Source organism: Lucilia cuprina, chromosome 4, assembly GCF_022045245.1.
Source record: "Lucilia cuprina isolate Lc7/37 chromosome 4, ASM2204524v1, whole genome shotgun sequence".
Lineage (NCBI taxonomy): Eukaryota > Metazoa > Arthropoda > Insecta > Diptera > Calliphoridae > Lucilia > Lucilia cuprina.
In genome coordinates, this window is record NC_060952.1 from 14,628,085 (window position 1) to 14,649,450 (window position 21,366).

General features: G+C 25.5%; 1 protein-coding gene across 2 annotated transcripts in view; it reads left to right on the top strand.

The window, feature by feature from the left end:
- LOC111681581 (putative uncharacterized protein DDB_G0282133) overlaps positions 1-19,821 on the top strand; it is a 33,291-nt gene extending 13,470 nt beyond the window's left edge. For both annotated transcript variants that reach the window (XM_046950699.1, XM_046950700.1), the window contains exons 6-8: positions 12,753-12,911; positions 13,357-13,640; positions 13,830-19,821. In XM_046950699.1, coding sequence (XP_046806655.1) covers positions 12,753-12,911; positions 13,357-13,640; positions 13,830-14,591 — 1,205 coding nt within the window. In that variant the 3' untranslated portion in view covers positions 14,592-19,821. The remainder of the gene's footprint in view (positions 1-12,752; positions 12,912-13,356; positions 13,641-13,829) is intronic.
- The last annotated feature ends 1,545 nt before the right edge of the window (positions 19,822-21,366 follow it).

Below are 21,366 nucleotides of genomic sequence, written 5' to 3' on the forward strand. Positions count from 1 at the left end.
GAAAATCTTTAAAAAAATCCTTAAAATAGTTACTTATTCAGTTGGTCATTTTTATCAGCAATATTTTAAAAGTTTTCTAACTTAAATTCTAATCAAACCAGAGATTCCAAAAACTGTTATAATCTCATTTTATCCTATATTCTCATAGTGTTATTTCCAGTTTTTACTTCATAAAAACTTCAACGTTGCTTTAAAATTTCGAATGATTTTCTTTTCTACTTTTGTTCGTTTGTTTATATTGTTTTTTACTTTTAAAATACTGTTTTCTTTCTATCCACTTTTGTAATTTTTAGGTAATTTCCTGTCGATTAAACATCTTCTGCACAACTTAAATAGAAAAAGGCAAAATCTTTTATGGCGCAAAATATAAAAAATGAATTGAAAAAGTAGAAAAAGGATCATTTAAAGAAAGACAATAAAAAATGTTAAAACAGTAACACAAATAGTGTAATTAGGGATAAGATATTGGAGTTTTAAAGCAAAACAGTCGGTCAATATGACTAACAATAAATGAGTTAAAATAGAGGAAGTGCATACTTTTGCTAAATTGTTTTGTAAAATTATTAGAAATAGTACCAAAAAATTATTTTACTTTTCTAACGTAGTTTAAATTGTTCACATATAGGATTTGAGAAAAATTAAAAAAATGGAATATTTTGACTTTTAAAATTTTTATATCTATTTTGGTAGATTTTTTATGTTTTTCAATAATAATAAAAATTGGTTAGGTTATACTTTCTTATTTAGCCTGTAGAATGAAAACATTTTAGCATTTTTATTATATATTTAAGAATTTATAATAAGTACATCTACAAAAGAATTTGACAATTTGATCATGTTTTTAAATAAACTAAAATTTTAAAGAAATTAATTTTAGATTTTTATAAATGCACTAAAAAAGAAACTTTATAGTTTATGGTAATTTGTAATATCCATTATTGGAAGACTATATACCGTAATATTGAAGTAAAATCTATTACATTTAAACAATTTATTGTCGTCAGGCTAACTTCGGGATCTAAGAGCTAATACGAACAGATATTCATTAAATTTGCTGAATTTCATCACGGTATTATTTTTTATAACTTGATATTCAAGTATCTTTAGGAAGGTAATTTTATATGAGGGCTAGGTTCAAACAGGGATTCGACCATTACAAAACATCTCATGCTCATCAGTGTTTGTAAAAACCCATAAAACATAGTTTTGTTTTTGTACGAGGAACAGGTATATTTAACTCAAAAGATTTTTGGCAACTAGAAGAAACCATGGACCGATTTCAACATTTTCCATAGGATTTGTCCTGCCATAATTTTACAGAATGATTTTGTCCTTTTTTATCTAATGGCATTCCAGGACTTTCGAAAATTTAACCTTATTTAGCCTTATTTATTTCCACTTTCTGAGTCGATTTAGCTCGCAATGAAGTTTTCCATAAATTGCTTTAATGTCATTGTTAAACGCTCTACAGAAATGTATACGGATAGACCATATTTACCTACCGTTAATCTTTTTGGCAAAAAATTTTTTAAAATATTTCGGAAATAATGTAAAATGCTTTATTATAGTAAAACATCCACATTTTTAACATAATCACTGAAGTAGGGTATTTTATGATCTGCATGTTCTGGCCTTGTTTAATATCCGAAAAAGATGTTTATTTCTGCAGCTCGTAGTAACACTTATAAAAAGTTGAAAATGTAACAGAAATATTTGAATTTAGCCTTGCTTTTTAAGTTTGCTCCAAGTTTATCAGAAAATATAAGTTTTATAAATTATTTATATTTCTATATTTTTACTGTAATAAAATTGTGGCTTTTTCAATGAAATACATTTAAAAATAACTTTCTGAGTAGAAAAAAATACTTATGTATTCTATTAAACCACAAATATATCTTCTTAAATAAATAAAGAACATAAAAATACGTCAGTAATAGTATTTTATATAATTCTTACAAATATATACTTATGTACATAAAGTATTAGTAAATTTATGATTCTATGTATAAACAAAAATATTATTACTTGTTTATATTAGAAAGATACCTTTGTTTGACTTATATACATATGTATGTTATATTATTTTATTTCAGAATACCCTGCAGTTCGGGGTTCTTTACTCAACTTTTGCGTCTTTTTACTCCATGTAAAATTCAAAAAATAATATTTATTTGAGTATATCATTTCTAGCCACAGTAATATATGTACATACGTGTATATGTATAATATTATTTATGTACATTTAAGTATATATAGTTTAGTTAATAGAAATATACTCAGAAATATTAAGTTAAGAACCCACGTGTATATCATTTTCCTAAATATAAAGATGTATTTATTTTAAATATATATTTTCTTACTATTGATATTGTTTATTATTTTAATATTAATTTATTATGATAGACTACTTTAAAGTAAATATCTTTACAAAATTGTCTCTACATAAGGAAAAAATACATTACATACATATTTTGGAAAATGTATATACATATGAGAGAAATTGATATAACTGGAGTTTATATTAATCAGACAATTGATTAAAAGTATTTTCATAGACTGAAAACAAAACACGTTTATATATGAAATATCCACATTAATAATTGAGCCTAAAAAAAATAAAAATAACACTGAATAATCTCCAACCTAATATTTTTTTATAGTTGTCAAAGAAAAATGATCATAAATATGATTTGAAATCAACATTCTTCAGCTTTTTAACATTTTAGAAAAATAGTTTCTTTAAATTTAAAATAAGGAAAACTCAAATGCAAAATATAAATAAAACATTCATAATAAAACTTTTAAAAATGCAAATATTTTTTACAACTGCTTTCACTAACAACAATTACATACACACAAACTAACATAGAAGCAAAAAAGGCAATTACTATTGCTTTAAATTCTTTGAAACTAATGTCGTTAGTATAGAAAGCAAAAAATGTACAATTGTACTTTTGAATATTTTGTTGTTTTTTTCCTCTCTAACACTCTGTGATTTACAAGTATTTGTGTATGTTTCTCCTACAAGTGTTAGTGTTGGTAAAGTAAGTAATACCTACAATAACAAAAACAGCAGTAACCAGAATAGCAACAACAACAAAAGGTAAAAAATACAAAAACCCTTAAGAATATGCAAATACTTTAACGACTTTTTAAAGGTGAAATGAATACTCGAAACAAAAGTAGTAACAGAAAAAAAAGAAAAACATGATGATGAAAATTACATGAGAAACAAAAAGAGCTGGAGACCAGGATTTGATAGAGGCAGTCGATAAAAGGTAGGAAGAGAGAAGGAAAGAAATATGTAATTTGATTTTTCTTTGGGGAATTATAAAAATAAACGAAAGGATAAAAAAGTTGTAATAAATGGAAAAATTAATTTAATATTATTTGTTACCTTTTCGCTTTGTAGAAAATAAAGGTAAATATGTATGTAGCTACATACAATTGTTTTAAATGTGAATTAAATAATTTTCATAATATTTTTCTTTACTTAAATCAATTAGATTCATTGGAGAAATATATTAATAATGCTAATCGAGTTATAGAAATAAGAAAAATTGAAACAAAATTTAACATTGTGGACTACAGAATAAATATTTTCCAATTCATTTTTTTAATATTTACATAGTTTAAATATAGTAAAATAAGAAGAGTGTTGGAAATAAAAACTAAATTTAAATTATCTAAGAAATTTAACGCCATTTAATGATAGCATTGAAATAATAGAAATTCCTAAACTACTTAACCTACTGCAGCTGTAATTTATCAAACATAAATTACTCGTACTAAAACGCTCACACACATTTATAGGTAATGTAGAACGCAATGCGTGTATCTATAAATCAAGATGTAAAACTTACAATCTCACTCTATAAAAAAAGATTTTAGTAAAGACGACTTGCTTGTATGTGTATCTAAAGAACGTATTTTACTTACTGCTCGTACATTGTATTTGTATTTAAACTTACAATTGTAAATATGTACGTACTTATATAGTGCGAGTATTGTAAATATTTATGTTTATGGCTTTTATTCTGCTGTTCAGCTGTTATGTACACCCATATCTATTGATACTTTTAATAGGTTTATAGTTACCATTACTTCGTAATATATATGTAATAATATAGAGGCAGTTATATAGATACTTTTACTTTATCTGTTTATTTATTTGTCACCAAGGAATATTTAATAGGAAATATATGGTTATATTATGATTATCTTTATTATCATTTAGTGTATTGTTTACAGTTGATGAAGATATTGAGCTTTGAATAAAGAAAAAATAAAATATTTGGGTTGTATTAATAATTGTATAATGTCAGTTTTTATTTAAGTCTTATTATGGTCAAACAGTTTTAAGCTGTTTTTATTTTATTTTTAATATTTGTTTTGATTTGAATTATGATCCTTTAGTTGCCTGTAGGCAAAAAATATATATTTTTTATTAAATATCCGGCATCTATGTATTTATTTATGAAAGTAAAATCATCTGTTGAATTTCTCATTTATGTACACTGCACAATATTGAATTTAATAATATTTTAATATGTGTATGTTTTTATACTAGTATATATGTATATATCAGGATTGGGGCGTAATAATTGCATTTCCAATTAAAATTACATTTGAAGTAATTGCAATTGAAGCTTTACAAATTAGAATTACTATTAATTATAATTCACGTTTTGTCAATTAAAGTTATTTGTATTTGTAATTGAAGTTTTGCAAATTATAATTACTTGTATTTTTATATAATTACATGTAATTTGTTATTAGTGATACCCAAACTACAATTACAGGAAATTGTAATTGGAAAATTCAATTACAATTACAAGTAACTGTAATTGTAATTGTCAAAACTTTAAGTGCAATTGTTAGTAATTGTATTTGGATTTTGCCAAATTACAAATAATTGTAATTAAAAAAAAAACTTGAATTTAATTAACAAATAATTGTAATTGGTTATTGTTCAATAAGACATTACATGTTACTGTAAATGACCATGTAATAAATAACTCGGTGTAATCATTATATCCCATGCCTGGTATATATATTGCCTTGTTCGTAATAATTTATTGAAGGTTAATAGAAAATATGTTTTAGAAACCTTGGATAAATTGTTATGAATAATGATCATATTTTTAGAAAAATATATTTTAAAATTTTACCTGAGGTTATAATTTAATATTAGTTAAAAAATAAATAGTTCAAAACAAGTATGAATGTATAGTCGGGCGTAGCCGACCATATGATACCCTACACCAGTCAGTATGTATGTTAAAAATGGGAATTATTTAAAATAAAAAAGCATTTAGTTTGTTTTTTTAACACTATTTCGGAATATTTTTATTTTTTTTGCAAAAAAAAAGAGAGCTCAAAGGGGAGTAGGACAAAATATGGCCCTATCCTTAAAAATGTTAGTAGGGGGAGTTAAGTCTTCTTCAATATCATTTATGTAGAATTTAAAAGTGTTGTTAGTGTTTGTAAGTGAATTTTGACCTTTAAGTCATTTTCTGAAGGGGAGTTTGTATGGGGGATAGGGTCAAATGAAGCCCGATCACTACAAAAATCGGTAGTGTCATTTAAAGTTCCATAAAACTAAGTTTTGTCGACTTTTGTTAACATAATAGATCATTTAAATTAATTATAAGCCAAAAGGCCCTATTTGGGTTGTACGGTTGTATGGGGGCTAGTCGAAATAATGGACCGATTAACCATTTTCAATAGGCTTCGTCTTTGGGGCAAGAGAAGCGCGCATGCCAAATTTCATCCAATTATCTTGAAAATTGCGGCCTGTACCTTGCACACAAGGTTTACATGGACAGCCAGCCAGCCAGTCAGACGGACGGACATAGCTTAATCGACTCAGAAAATGATTCTAAGCCTATTGGTATACTTTAAGGTAGGTATAGGACGAATATTTTTGTATGTTACAAACATCAGCACAAACCCAATATACCCTCCCCACTAAAGTGGTGTAGGATATAAAAATTAACAATAAGAACTAAACTTTTGTATATTTGTATGAACTTTTATTACATTTTTAATCTGAATAAAAAAATTTATAAATATAAGTTACGAATTAAAAAATATGCGGAATATTGAATATTATGTTTGTAATACATTGAAGTAATAATGTATGTATATATGTACATTCCTAGAACATATTAAATTCAAAGACGATTTAGTCGAGAAAAGCAAGAAATTAGACATAAATTTGTCTTATTATAAGAAATTATTTTCCACAAAATAAATACATAATGGATAGGGTCACATTATGTAAGATTTCGACTAAAACGCTTTAATATTTTTTTTGAAAAATAATCGCTAATTTTCAAGAATCTCTAATGTGTTAAACACTTTGCCTCCATTTCATATACATATTAATCGTCAAAAAATAGCAAAATTAATTATACGTTCTGTAGTTCGTAGTAATGGTTTTTCTTTGTAATAATACATAATAATATAAAAATAATTTCTCATATTATTTTCATCGTAAATATTTCCTAAAATATTACAACAAATGTTTCAAAGGTGTTTTATTTATAAAATGAGATAACAATTTGAAATATTTATACATTTGTTAAATATTTTTTTCTTGCAACAAAAAATTTTTATTTAAAAATGTTCATACTTTTATACATTACAATAATCTACTGATAGATAAGCTACGACAGTAAGAAGAATTGAAAGGAAGAAAATAAAATAAAAACAAGTACAAAGATTTATTTTCTTATTATATTACATGAAATTTAAAATAAATGCAAATACAATCAATTTTGTATATTTTTGTACATTTTGTTTCTACTTGTTCTTTTTTGGAAGGAAATATCTTGTTAGACTAAACTGACATAGATTCCTATGAGATATATATTATGCACGTAAATATCTTAAACAAATATACTTTCATGTATAAAATATACATGTACATACATGGAAATAAATACTTGAATATGTATGTGAATATGAACATCATGTTTACATACTTTATTTCTTAACATGTTGTGTTTACTTTGGATAATGTATTTTAAAACAGATAAACATACACACAAGAATGTAGCGAAATATAAACGATCTCTAAATATACATTAAAACAATTTTATCTGTACAATAGGATCCCAAAAGACGGCGTATTTTTTAAATTTTTTGTACTTTTTTTCTAAAAAAATTTTACCCATGTACTGTAGAGTATCCCGAGAAAAAGTATTTTTTAATAATCGATTCGCTTTAATGCATTGAACACTAGAAAAATAAATGTTCAAATTCAAAATCCTAATCTCAGTATATTTTGTGAATAGATCCCAAAAATTAGCTAATTTTAACCTGATTACCAGAAAGAAGTTTTTCAAATTTTGTTAGCGTATTTTTGGTTTACAAAATTATTTAGTAGGCTTGAGAGCCAGAAAAATAAAAAAACAGTTATGCATTTGGATTGGACCAATTTTAAAGATTTTCATAATATTTACTTTTAAAAATTTAAATCTTAACTATGGAATTTTTGAGAGCCATTTCGAATAGTCATACATTTCAATTGATGGCAGTGAAATGAGGACATTTTCAATTTAAATTGTAACTAATGAATAAATATAGTACATCGTTTTAGAGGTATTCCTTCGAAAAATTATACCACCAGACACCCTAGTATACAGGTATTTTAAGGAATAACTTTGAAGTTATCATTTATAGCACGTCTGTAAATTTGTATGGTTGTTTGAACGAATGTACTCTTATGTATAATGTTAGCAACATATCAAGTGGTGTTTAAACATACTTAAATATTTCCTTAAATGTATAGGGATCATGTGGAAAAAGGATACAACTGAATACTTGTACCTCCAATATATATCATATATATATATATAAATATTTTTTTTTGGCTTTTTTACTACCACAATTTTTTGTTTACTTTGTATCTTTGTACAGCATGTATGTAAGTATATGAGAATGTATAGTAGTGCATTATAGTGTTTAGTTTATATATACATTGTATTATGTACAGTGAGAGACAAAAGAAAAAAGCATAGCATTGCATAAAACTTTTTTAAAAATGTACATACATATACATATATTTAGTTATATAAAATAACTTACAGATCGACTTAAATGCATTTAGCAGTTAGTTGATTAAATCCTTTCATTTAATTTTTGCCAACATTTCACTATACCTATACTATGTATATTTTCTTTCACTGCACTTCAAACGATACATTCTATACGTAGTTAACGATATTTAAGTAAGTTCATTGTTATTCTTTCAAATACAATATATCCAATAACCAGTACAAAGTAAAAATGAAATATTGTAAAATTTTTTAAACCAAATCGAAAGAAAAACATGAAGAGAAAATCTGTTAACCCCTGCATTTACATAAAACTATTCATATATATAGGTATATGTGTATGTATGTATGTATGTATGTATGTATGTATGTATGTATGTATGTATGTTTGTATGTATGTATGTATGAATGTATGTTGTTCAATATTATATACCAGATATTTTTTCCAATTCATCATATCAACTTATGACTAGTTACAACATTTTCATTTATATCACACAAGTGGGTAGCGTTAAATCGAGTTAAGATTATAAGCTGCTAACAAACATACAACCATGCACTTAACTATGTATATGAAGATTTCAGTAAATATGTACATTGTACATACATCAAAAAATTTATTTAAATATAAACAAATATACGTTGGTATATACGGATGAATTCAAAAGTTAAGTCAAAAGGTTCATAATAATTAACATGAATATACACATATAGTATATTTCATAAACAATTAGCGCAGAAAAGTTTTTACTGTATCTTTTTATTTGTACATCCAGTATTAAAAACTTTTCAGATAAACTCTATACCTTAATCCAGACTCTATTTGAAATTCACTATGAAATTACCAAATATCTTTTGGTGGTGGTTATATAAACCTAGACAAATACATATAACGCCCTTACTTGAGCCATCTAACTGCGTATAGCTGTTATGGTTACGAACTTTTATTCCATTTTTCAAATACTGATAAATATTTGAACAAGTAAGATTATCCGAATACCATTTGAAATAGATTATGTTCTTTATACTGAAAATTAAGAAACTTGTTAAAAAAAGTAATACGTTAAAATATATTATTTGTCTAAACGGTTTTGTCTAGTTTATAAGTATAAAATCCCATCAAAAACGACTTTAACGCTTTGAATTTGCTACAAAATTGCAATATAAAAAAGTCTCTCTAAAGGATTTTTGACCACACCCCCACCACGTCTTCAAAAAGGTATTAACGATTAACGATCATAAATAACTTAAAAGTACCAAAATAGTATTAAGATTCGTCATAAAAAATTTTATTGAATTTAGATTTTTTTATATGTTATGGTTATTGGTTAATTTCCAAATCTATGAAGATAAGAAATTTTACAGAAAGTATATATCTTAAAAATGTTTAATTTGTAAATACTATGCACCCTGACTGTATTAACCAATACAGTTATAGTTTTGATATTTTCTATATTATATTTATATAATCGGGGTTTCTCAATCCAAAAATATTTAGTTTAAAGAAATTTGTGTAATAAATTAGACATTTTAAGACTGCGCAGTTGAATTAAAAAGACCAATGGCTAATTTGTTGAAAATACATGTTTGTAAATTACACAGTTTTATAAATCTAGATCCTACTTTAACTTCAAAAACTGCTTACATAAATATTTTCTTTAGAAACAGATGCAGTAGTTCTAAAAATAATTGACACAAATAATTTTGTCCCCGTAGAACAACAGTGTATATTTGCAATTTAAAAAATATCTCTTTTAGTTGCATACATATTAAACTTTCGTATTTCCCTTACTCAGTGTCCTTTAATTTTCCTTGTTAAAACTTTTAAGACTTACGAAAGAATCCCTGTATTCTCCCTCCCCCTTTCAATATAATTTTATTTGAGTTTTTTCTTTATCTTAATATTGTTTGACTTATTGATAACTTTTATTTTCCAATATAACAGCAAAGCATCTTATCATCTATAAAAAACATACTTCGGTCGTAAAAACACTTACTTACTAGTATCATTTAATAAAATGAAAGTACATAAAATAATATCAAATACTAATAATAATGATACAAACAACAACAACAAGAAACGATGAATGACAAACTTATTGATGGCATATGATGATTATCTCCATAATTTTTCGCAGAATTGCATAAAATGTTTATAAATTTGATAGATACTTCTAAAAACAAGTGTTACCTATTAAATACAGACAAAGATAAAGAGAAGAGGCCCAAGATATTTGTAAATTATCTTAAGAGGTGGAGAAGATGATATAAGACTATTAAAGGTCTATAAAATGATAAAGCAAATTTAATGGATGCGTTTGACATTTTTGTAAAGATTGTGAGTTCTTAAAGTAAATGAAAGTGAGAATGGGAAAAAAAGTTTTAAAAAATAAAAAGTTAACATAAATTAATGTAATTTCTATATCCCGTAAGTTAGATAACATTTAAGTGAAAATATGCTATCTTAATGTGTTTAGTAGTATCTAATATTTTAATAACTATAAATGTGTAAATGCATTAGGGTAGTTTCTTTCCATGGAGAAGAGACGAGGTACCAATATGCATAAGTACAGTTCATCCTTTGTTAAATTTTTTTACTGGGTCAATATTTGCTTATTTGAATGAAACAAATATTTTTCAAAAAAATCTAGTTTCTTTGTTATAATATACATACCAAGATCGAAACTCTTTAATTTATGTTCCAATTGTTTTAAACTTCGTTTCTTTTTGTTTTAAACTTAAAAATTTTCACAAAGACAACAAAATACAATTCTTCTAATTTTGTTTGTCTTCCATATTGATTTTAAAGCTCAGATATAGGGTAATTAATAAATTTGTAAAACAGGCAACATTTTATTAATTTTTACAACAAAACAACCATAAATATAAAATTTCCATTGACTTTTCGTCTCTGTCATTTTGGGACTAACTAACTTGAGTGCTGATAACAGATGTGTGTTTCTTAAGATATTTATCTGTGCAATAATTACAAAATCTTAAATATGCTTTTTCTAGTTTTTCTACTTATTTACCAGAATTCCTTAAATATATTTGATTAATTACTTACACAATCCTATAATTATGATTAATGAAGTATATATGTTTTATGTCTCTGAATTGTTTTTAAGTACGGTTAAATATTTACTGGTACGTGGGTTTTACCCCAACAAGAATGGAAACAAAATATTAAGATACATACATGCTAGAGCCAATGAGAAACCAAAATGCCTTATAGGTACTATTAACAAATATTATAAAGTATTAAGACATTACTGTATAGCAACATACATACTTATGTGCATATATGTACATATAAATGATGGGTATATTTGTACATATAAAATAAGGACTATAATCAGTTAAATGGATATATATAAGAAAATTGTCAAACTCTCGTATTATGATATAATGAGAGGTAACTAAAGCCGAATATTTTTATAGGAAACAGTCATACATACATAACTTTTAACACAAAATAATAAGGGAAATACTAAAGTGACATTCAGTGTTTTATTTCTAACCAATATCACAATAGGGTTTCCAAGTTTAGTTATAGATTTACTTAGACAACTACTTAAATTCTAAAAGTTTCATAATTGAAACCAATTGTAGGTTGCCTTTTGCAAAGAAGCGCTTTTCAATTTTTGTTAGGTGATTGTTCGATTTAATAATATAGAGTTATGAAAAAAATTATAAATTCAATCACATACTTAAGTTTAACTCATCACAGTCTTAAAAATTGTGATATCTGTATAAACATAAGTGAGAACTTACAAATAGTTAAGGATTAAAAACATACAATTCATCACCGTCAAAAAACCATCTATAGAACTTTCTACCATTTATCCGTATTTAAGTGTCTGTGAGTGGGTTTGTATATACATACATATTTGAAAAGGAGTCATTAAATATCTTTATTATATTACAAAAGTCAGGGACAAATTACAAATATAACAAACAAACAGTCACAACTAACACATTAGATAGACAACCAACTACTTTATACCAAAAGGCAAAAAGTAAAATTAAATAAAAACCATATGCCACATTAAATCTTAATAGCATTTTTGGGTAAAATATTTTTTCTTGTTTTTTCTCACCCTCTATTTTAGTCTATATTATATTTTATTTTAACTTAAACAAACAATAAAACAAATTATTAAAGGACAATTTAGCAACACAATGAAACTGAAAACGAAATGTAACGTTATACATATATTTGGAAAAAAGGGAAACTGTTGATACTTAACAAAAGCAGACAAACCAACTTACCACACCAACACAACGACAATCACATTCCTTTGTGTGCGGGTCTATAACTTTCCCTTTTTTACTCTGTGCGCTTTTCCCATACATCTCTAAAATATAATCCAATTTGTTGCTAACGCTTTACAAACCCTAGTCATTGTATTAAAAAAAAAAGTTTACAAAAAATCTGTTTTTAAATGTTTTAACCATTTTCATAACTTTATTGTGCACCAAACAGGAGATTTAAAAGTAAATATTATTTTTTATGGTTTAGAAAAGTGTATTAAAGTATGTGTTTAGCATAAATAGTTAAAATATAAAAAGTAAAAAAGTGAAAACAACTTTTCCTTGTTTATATTTAAGCTTAAATTGTATTTAATTTCCTTTTCTGTATGTTTTCAAAAAAATATTTAATATTTGTTCTTTTTCTTTCATTTTCAGATGGTCGTATGGGTTTGTCCATTTTACCTATTGCTGCTCTTTTAACTGGTACACTATTTACTGTAGGCATAGCTGTACTATTTATTGTTGTAGTTGCTGTACGAAAGAGGCGTTGTCAGGGTGGTCGTAATATGTGTGATGACAAGGACAAACATTTAGGTATGTATCATTCATTGTCTTGTAAATATGTATTATATATGCCTGTATGTGAATTTTTCTATTTGCTTACAAATATTACACACATACATACATTTGAAAATTTTGAACTACATTTTTAAACTTCTATTTTATTTTCTAAAATAAATACTTTTTTAAAAAGATATTTAAATATTTTTTATCGGTTACTTAATATAATATCTAGAAAATATTAATAGCATATATGAATTTATGTTGAATTTATATTCAATCATTTGGCATTGAAAGTTGGACCAGATAGTTTTAAAGAATATTACAATTGAAATATAAATATCAAAATATTTTCTTAACATATTAATATGTTTATTATTATTTTTTTGAGACTGGAACATTATTTTCTAGATAATATTTCAACATTATTACATCCGAATTTATTTGAAAAATTACTTTAATAAAAAAATAATTTCAGGCATGGATGTTACCGTCACAGCCCCTCTAGAGACTGGACCGGGTCACCAACGTTTAGTTGTGGCGTATACTCTAAAACAAGGCATCGAAAAGCAACCGGATATATTGAGCGCTCAAAAAAATGCAACTGGTAGTGCAACATCATCGCCATTAGGAAATCGACCAAGTGGCATATTTATAGATACCAATACCAGCAATGGTGGCGTGGGCTCAAAAGCAACAAATTATGCCAATACTAATGGTGCTGTGGGTGGCGCGGGTAATAATTCATCAACAGGAAACTATGTAAGTTTTCAAATTTTTGTGAATTTTTTTTATCCAAAACATAAACATAAAACATGTTATGAACAAAAAGTATCCTCTGGAGGTTTGGAAAATACAAAATTGAAAAAATTCCCATTTTTAAAAAACAAAACAAGTATTTGCATAAATATACATTTTCTATAAATATTGTTATTTTTTTCGTATTTATAGGATTCACCTTCGCTGAACTACACTGACAACAGTTCCGATCCTTTGCAACAGCAACTTAACAGCCCTCCCTCACAATCGAGTACCCTTAAGCTAGGGCAAGATTCTAGAAAACCATATCAAACGCCTCCACTTTTATACGATGCGCTTAATCGCCATGATATATCACGCTATGATCCCCTTCCCTTAAGTATGAATTATGGCGGCAGTAATAGTACATTAAGTTCTGGTGGTAGCGCTGGCAATAATTCACTCACCAACAATACCACAGCCACAGCATCATCTGTAATGCAAAACAATTTGACCAATGGTCACTATACAAATCATCATACATTGCCACATTCAAGTACGGCATTACAACAACATCAAATGCCATCTACTCATCATACTTTAGGTCCTGAGAAACTATCCATTGCTGATTACCTCACTGCCAGCAGTTTAATTGACTATAATCTAAGTAAATCAGCAACGGGGATGTTAGCGAATGCTATGGTTGGTCCCGGTTGTGGTGTTGGTGGTGCGGGAGGTGTTTCAACAAATCCTTCGTCATCCTCGGCTACAACAGCCAGCACTATGGGTCATATGACCTTACCCAAAGGTTTAGGTTTAGGTTCTATAATAGGTGTTAATAATAGCTCAGCCACTGTACCCACATCGACTCTTACACCTTCAGCTTCCTCAAATTTATCGATGACACAAAAATCTACAGCTAATCGTAATCATATTATAACAGATACCCTACCGGGTCCTGAAAGTTGTGTTTAAATTTAAATTTAGAGTTTTAACATAAAAATTATTAACAGAAAATACTTAATCATAATTGTATATAAAAGAAATTTTTAAAAAAAGACTGCAATAAACTAAATAATTAAAAAGAAAAATATATATATGAACTAAAAAAGAAACTCTTAAAAAAGAACAAAAAATACAATATAAAGAAATATATAAAAAGTACATTAGTTGAATGCATTTTTATGTAAAGGAAACTTAATATTCCTATTAAAATGGTAGTTTTTTAATTATGAAAAGAAAGTAAAATACACAAATACAAAAGAAAACAATACTTAAAATGATCTTATTTAATACTAAAATAAATATTTATGAAAAAATTTTAACAAAAAATTAACCCAGTAGGATATTTTATGTTATCCGTTTGACGTAAATATTTAGTAAATTTTAGATTTTTTATCATAAAATGATTTAATAAAAGTTTTAAATTTTTCGAGGATTCACAACTATATCTAGGTGATAACCAAAGCCTTAATGTGATCAATTCAAAGACACACAAAAGCCTATATGGGCTAAGCTTATCAATATTACTATAACGCATTTCAGCTTCCAGTAGAAGGTAAAAATTGCAAGGAAGGTAATAAACGTTATTTGTCAGCCTTAACCAATCTTCAGAATTACCAAATAAATCCTACTGGGTTGAATTTTGTTTCATTTACACCTAAGTTCCATACACAATTACACAAACAGATATGACATAAAATGAAAATATAAAGTTTATTAAAATCTAACTTAAATTATAAAATAGAGAGTTGAATAACGAACTAAAAATTAAAGACAAATATGAAAATAAAAAAAAAAACAAATTATATAAAAATATTAAAAAATGTGTAACTATATGAAGTAATGTGAATATAATGAGAATTTTTTATTTGATTTTTAGTTTTGAAACATCAATACATACATATGTTAAATATTATATAGTCTATATAAATTAGTTGAATGTTAGTAAGATAAATGAAACCCCTAAAGGAAAATAAATAGTAAATAAATAAATTTTATTATTATGGTTTAAAAAATAAAAGAACAAAAACAAATAATAAATAAATAAAATATTTAAAGAAAGAGAACAATACAAAATTGATTTTAATTTGTACAAATATCCAGAATTACAAAAGGAAAATAAACTATTTAAACTTCCCTCCCTAAAAAGCAAAAAGGATTACGAATACAAAAACAAATTGTTTAAAAGCAAAAAACATATACATATAAATTCTTAGTTTAAGTAAAAATTTAAGTAAAAGTATTTGTACTTAAATGTAAGAATAACTTTCTCTCTTTATATGTTTGTTGTAATAACATATCTCTAAGTTGTGAACAAAAAAAAATATTGTAATATTAAATATTATAAATATTTATATAAATAAATACTATGTATATACAAAAAGAAATACAAATAAGTATACATACATGTATACAAAAAAAAACATACCTATCAACATATCCTTAGGTCATATCCATTTATTTCTTAATTCCTTATCAATTTTCAATACTTAACTTTACATTTTGAGTGTATGTATTTTGTATTCATTTTACAAGTTTTCTTGTTAATTTTTGAAATGTTCTTTTTAAATTGAACTAAAATAAATAATAAATACATAAATGAATAAAACAAGGCCTGATTTTATATACCTCTTAATTGTAAAAAAAAAACTTAAAATAATCCTTTAATATTATCCTCTTTTAAATCTAAACAATTGATACTTTTGTTCAATATATCTTAAACAAAAACTGCCTACAGCTATTTTTTTTATTCTCTTGTTCTTATTTAAAAACAATATTATATAAATTTTAAGCAGAAATTCTTTTAAGCAAATTATTTCATGTATTTTTAATCTTAGTTATTGCAAAACAAAAACACTTTTACTGCCCAATTTATATGGAACTTTATGGGGTATTTGATTTTCTTTCTTATGTCCAATGCCAAACGTCATATTCGTAATTTCAATGAAGGTTGTAAAATTTTCATAAATTTAAACAAATCAGTAAAAAATGTACAATTACAGAAAAAGTCTCTTAACTACAACTATCCTTTTTACACGATCGCCGTTAGAAATGATGTCGGTTTGAGGCGACATAATCAATAACATTATTTATGAACAGTGGTCAACTATAATGATTTTTTGTTTACGATTAATATCGTGTTGTGAAATCATAATCAATTATGTATAATAACATATTTCGTTAGTATTGCAAATTTAGTCTATTAATTGTCTTAATTGATATAACAATCACTATGTAAAATCATGTTAAGTGAGCAACGATATACGTATTAACACAATTTCTTCCATATTAAGTTAAAATGACAAATATTTTAAGATATTGTTCTTCCAAAAATTACATGTAAAGTAAAATTTCCTTTTGTATATACAAAAAAATTCTTGAGTGTATGAAAAAGGTTATTAATTTTACCCTCTTTATACCATAGATACTCATTTGTGTACTTTAGCTAATTTCGTTTTTTAAATTGTTATTTCTTATTCTTCCAGTCAAAGTTGGAAAATTTATTTCCTTAATCTCATATCTTACTTGAAAAATTCGATAAAAGTTTAATTATTTTAGAAGGATACTTAATAAACTAGAAAAAAAAACTATGTGCGGATTTGACATCTTTAAATTTAATGATATTTTCTATTTTTTTTATTTTTTTGGTTTGAGAATGCTTTGCTAAATAAAATATAAAACGTTCACTGCAATTAAAAAAATGTAACGTTGGGCATGGACGACCATATTATCCATACACCATTGTGTAGTATATAAAAAAATTTAAGACTTTTATAAAACTATGTTTTTCCGATTTTTGTAGAAATACAAGAAAATTTGACACAATTACGAGCTCAAAAGTGCTATTCAGTTGTATGGGGGCTAGTTTAAATAATCAACCGATTTCTACCATTTTTATTCAAGTTCGTCTTCGGACGGCTCAGTTACCATAGACTTAGAAAATTAATCTGAGCTGATTTTTATACTTGAAGGTGAGTGTAGGACTAATATTTTTGAACACAAACGTTATATCTTCTCTATATTGGTGTAGGGTATAAAAATAGCGTACACATTTTTGATAAAGATTTTATCTATCATTTTAATGAAAATCATGTTCGCGAGTCGTTTTGTAATGAAAATCATGTTCGCGAGTCGTTTTGTAAACATCAGAAAATATCATAAGTAGATAAGAGATAACTAAATTAAAATTTAAAAAATGTTTGTAGACTAAAAAATATGTATTTTAATGATATTTGTTTTGATTTTATGCTTTTAAGAAAATACTATTGTTTAAAAATTCTTAGCAATATTTTAAATACATTGAAAATATTTTCAAAAACACATCGTTTGAGAGGTATTTCCAGAGAAAAGTAGATCATGGGACACCCTAACAAAATGTATTAAAAAGTAAAGAATTTATAAAATCTAAAGTAAAATAATTACCTCTTGCAGTTACAAATTTTTTAAATCACAATTAAAACTATATTTTATTATTTAATTCAAATAAGTGCTATGTTAGCAAATTAAGTCCGATAAAAGGAAAATAAATATTCTCTTTAAAAACCTTCTTTCCAGGGACTGTAACAGTTATGTGTTATATCAGAAAAGTCAATTTATAACAGTTATTAAAAAAAATTTTTCAATCTAAAAATAAATATTCAAATGAAATTTAAAAAAAAAGAGTTTTATTTTTCCGTCATAAAATAAAAATTATTTGAGGAGTTTTTTCCGTCAGAAAATAAAACTTATTTTCAATAATAATGGCTTCCGAAGAAAGGAACTCCCCAAATAATTCTTATTTTGTGACAGATAAATAAAATTCATTTCTTAACTGTTTCAATAAGACTTTTATTTTCCCGGTAAAAAATAAGTGTTATTTGTGGAGCTAAGTTCGTTTTTTTTTAAATCACATAAATCATAAATTCTGAAAGAGCACTTCAATACGAGTATATTGGTATATAATAGTATAGGTATTGGTTGACTCCAACATAGAGATTTTTTTTTTTGGGTTAAAATTTTCAGAATAACAGTTATTTACAGTACCTGCTTTTTTCACATACATACATATTCTCTATCCGAAAACACTTTCGATTTTAACAACAATTATTTAATAAATTTATTACAAAAGTTCTTCATAACCAACATATTTGTCTATCGAAGCCATTTTACAAAATATATAATATTATTGGTAAAGTAAAAAATACATAATAGGAATGAGAAAAGAATATGGAATCAACAATTGTATTGAAAAAATTGTTGTAAGTATGTATATTGTTATACGTAAAGGTCAAGCCATCATAAAATTCAAAATGCATATGAAAATGTGAATTTTATGTACCCCTCAAAAACAAGCATAGTCAGGCAGCAAACAAAAAGTAATAAAAATATGAAAAAAGTCATCACAAGTACAAAGAAATGGAAAAGTACATACGCAGAACAATGAAAAAATGTTAACGATTTAACTACAAAAAAGTCCATTTAACATGAGTAGTCAATGTTCAATTTTGCTCGAAATAAAATGAAATTCAAACAAATGGGTGAGTGTAGGCTATAGTCCACTACTTATGACAATATCTTCATAAACTTTATAACAGAATGAAGGCTTAAAAAATTGGCGCAACTTATACAAAAAAAAATATATAGAGAAAAAATCAACATAAAAATCATGACAATAAATGCAAAACTTTTGAATATGCGAGTAAAGTGATTTATTTGATTTAATTCGTTTAAATTGTAGTAAATGGTAATTTGATTACAACAACATATGTGTGTACTTATTTAAGTCTATACAAACTCATACATGTACATGTTGTTCATTTATTGAATAAAATGAAAAAAATATTTTACATTTCTCTGAAAAACATTTGATTTGAACATTATGTTTTTCAAAAAAAGAAATTATAAATTGTATTTTCATAATTGTGTCATAAAATTTATAAAATTTGTATTTATTATTTATTTTATAATTATTATCCTTACACATAATACTGTTTACTGTTCTTTGAAAACCTAATTTTATTATTTACATATAGTTCAATACAAATATAGATGTCACATATACATAGTACATACATACATACATAAATATATACGTAGATAAACCATTAAAATTAAATCATTATAATTAGTGCAATAATCGTAACTTAACATGTACTTATGTATGTAAGTCAGTTTGTTTATAATTTTCTTTTAAAATATTTTACTTAATATAGGTAATTAAAAATCTATATTAATTAGTTGTAATTAATCTTGTAAATATTTAATTATTTTAATTTTCAAAGTGTGTGAAAATGAAAATGCTTAAAATTATTTGTGATAAAAGTCTAAGTTATGTAAGTAATAAAATATAAATTAAAACTAAATGAAAAAACATTAATAAGAAATAACAAAAACAAAAAATTAACTAACAATACAATGAAAATATATGATAATAAAAAGATGAAAAATTAATAATGAGAAAAAAATTTAATAAATGTGTTTTATTTAAAATGTACATACATTGCAAATACTAGTGGGAAAATGCCGTATCTAATACATGGTTTATATATAGATTTCGGCTCATATAATATTTTTTTGCTTCTAATTTTCGTCGTGTTTTTAAATCAGCCATGAACGTAAAAGTAATTTTAATACGGGGATTTGTTATGGGAGATTTATGTTGAAAGAAATCACAGTCGCCAGATGAGGCGATTTGTCCCCATATAGGGGATTTCGTGTTTTATTTGGCGATAAATTTTGATGGTAGTAATTTGGATATTTTCAAAAAAAAAATAATTTTTTATATATATATTTTTTTTGCTATTTTTGGGGATTTTTATATTTTTTAACAATCATATATTCATTCTGGTTTTTATATATATGTCGGTTTTAAATATTTTGAACAGGTTTTTTACCTTGCTCTTTTCGATTCCGAGAAATTCAAACCTACACCTACTCGTGTCCTCTCGAAATAACTCTCCAAAGCAAAAATAAAAAGACCAAAAAAATTTGTTCAAAAAGCAGCAACAAAGAAATTTGGTGATTTATTTAATTTCTATCATTTCTAAACTCAAATTTAATAGAAATTAAAACAATTATTTCATAAAATGTCGAAATTTATTATCAAACAAAAATATTAAAAATTTTTAATCGATAGAGTTTGTGTTTGTTGGGTTGTATATTTATACCCTTCATCTTCGTGAAAAGGGTATATATAAGTTTGTCCTTCCCTTTGTAATTTCTTTGATATAATATATTCTGGGTCCTTATAGATAGCAGAGTCGATTAAGCCATGTCCATCTGTCTGTCTGTTAAAATCAGTTTTTAGAGGACCCCAGATATCGGCGAGGTCCGAAACTTTAATAATTCTGTTAGACATGCATTCGAGAAGATCGCTATTTAAAATCAGCAAAATCGGTCTATAAATAAGGGAGATCTGACGTAAAGAATTCTGACAGAATCTGGATACGAAATCGGCAACATGTGCAGACTGTCGGTACGAATTTGTTACGAAATCGGCAAAGATTATTTAGTGGGAGAAGACTTTGGAGGTCCTTGACAATCACTTTTGCCTATATACTACCATATGACTGAAATTTAAAGGCAAGAGATGCCATACTGATAGTTTTAATGAGTATAATTACAGAATTGGTAAAAACATAAATATATATTTGAAAACGTCTTTTTTAATCTATCTGCCCTCTACTGTTGCGAAGTGAAATTAATGAATACTAATTCAACTATTCCACACTAGGTAACGCTGCCATTTCTTATTTATCTTAGACACATC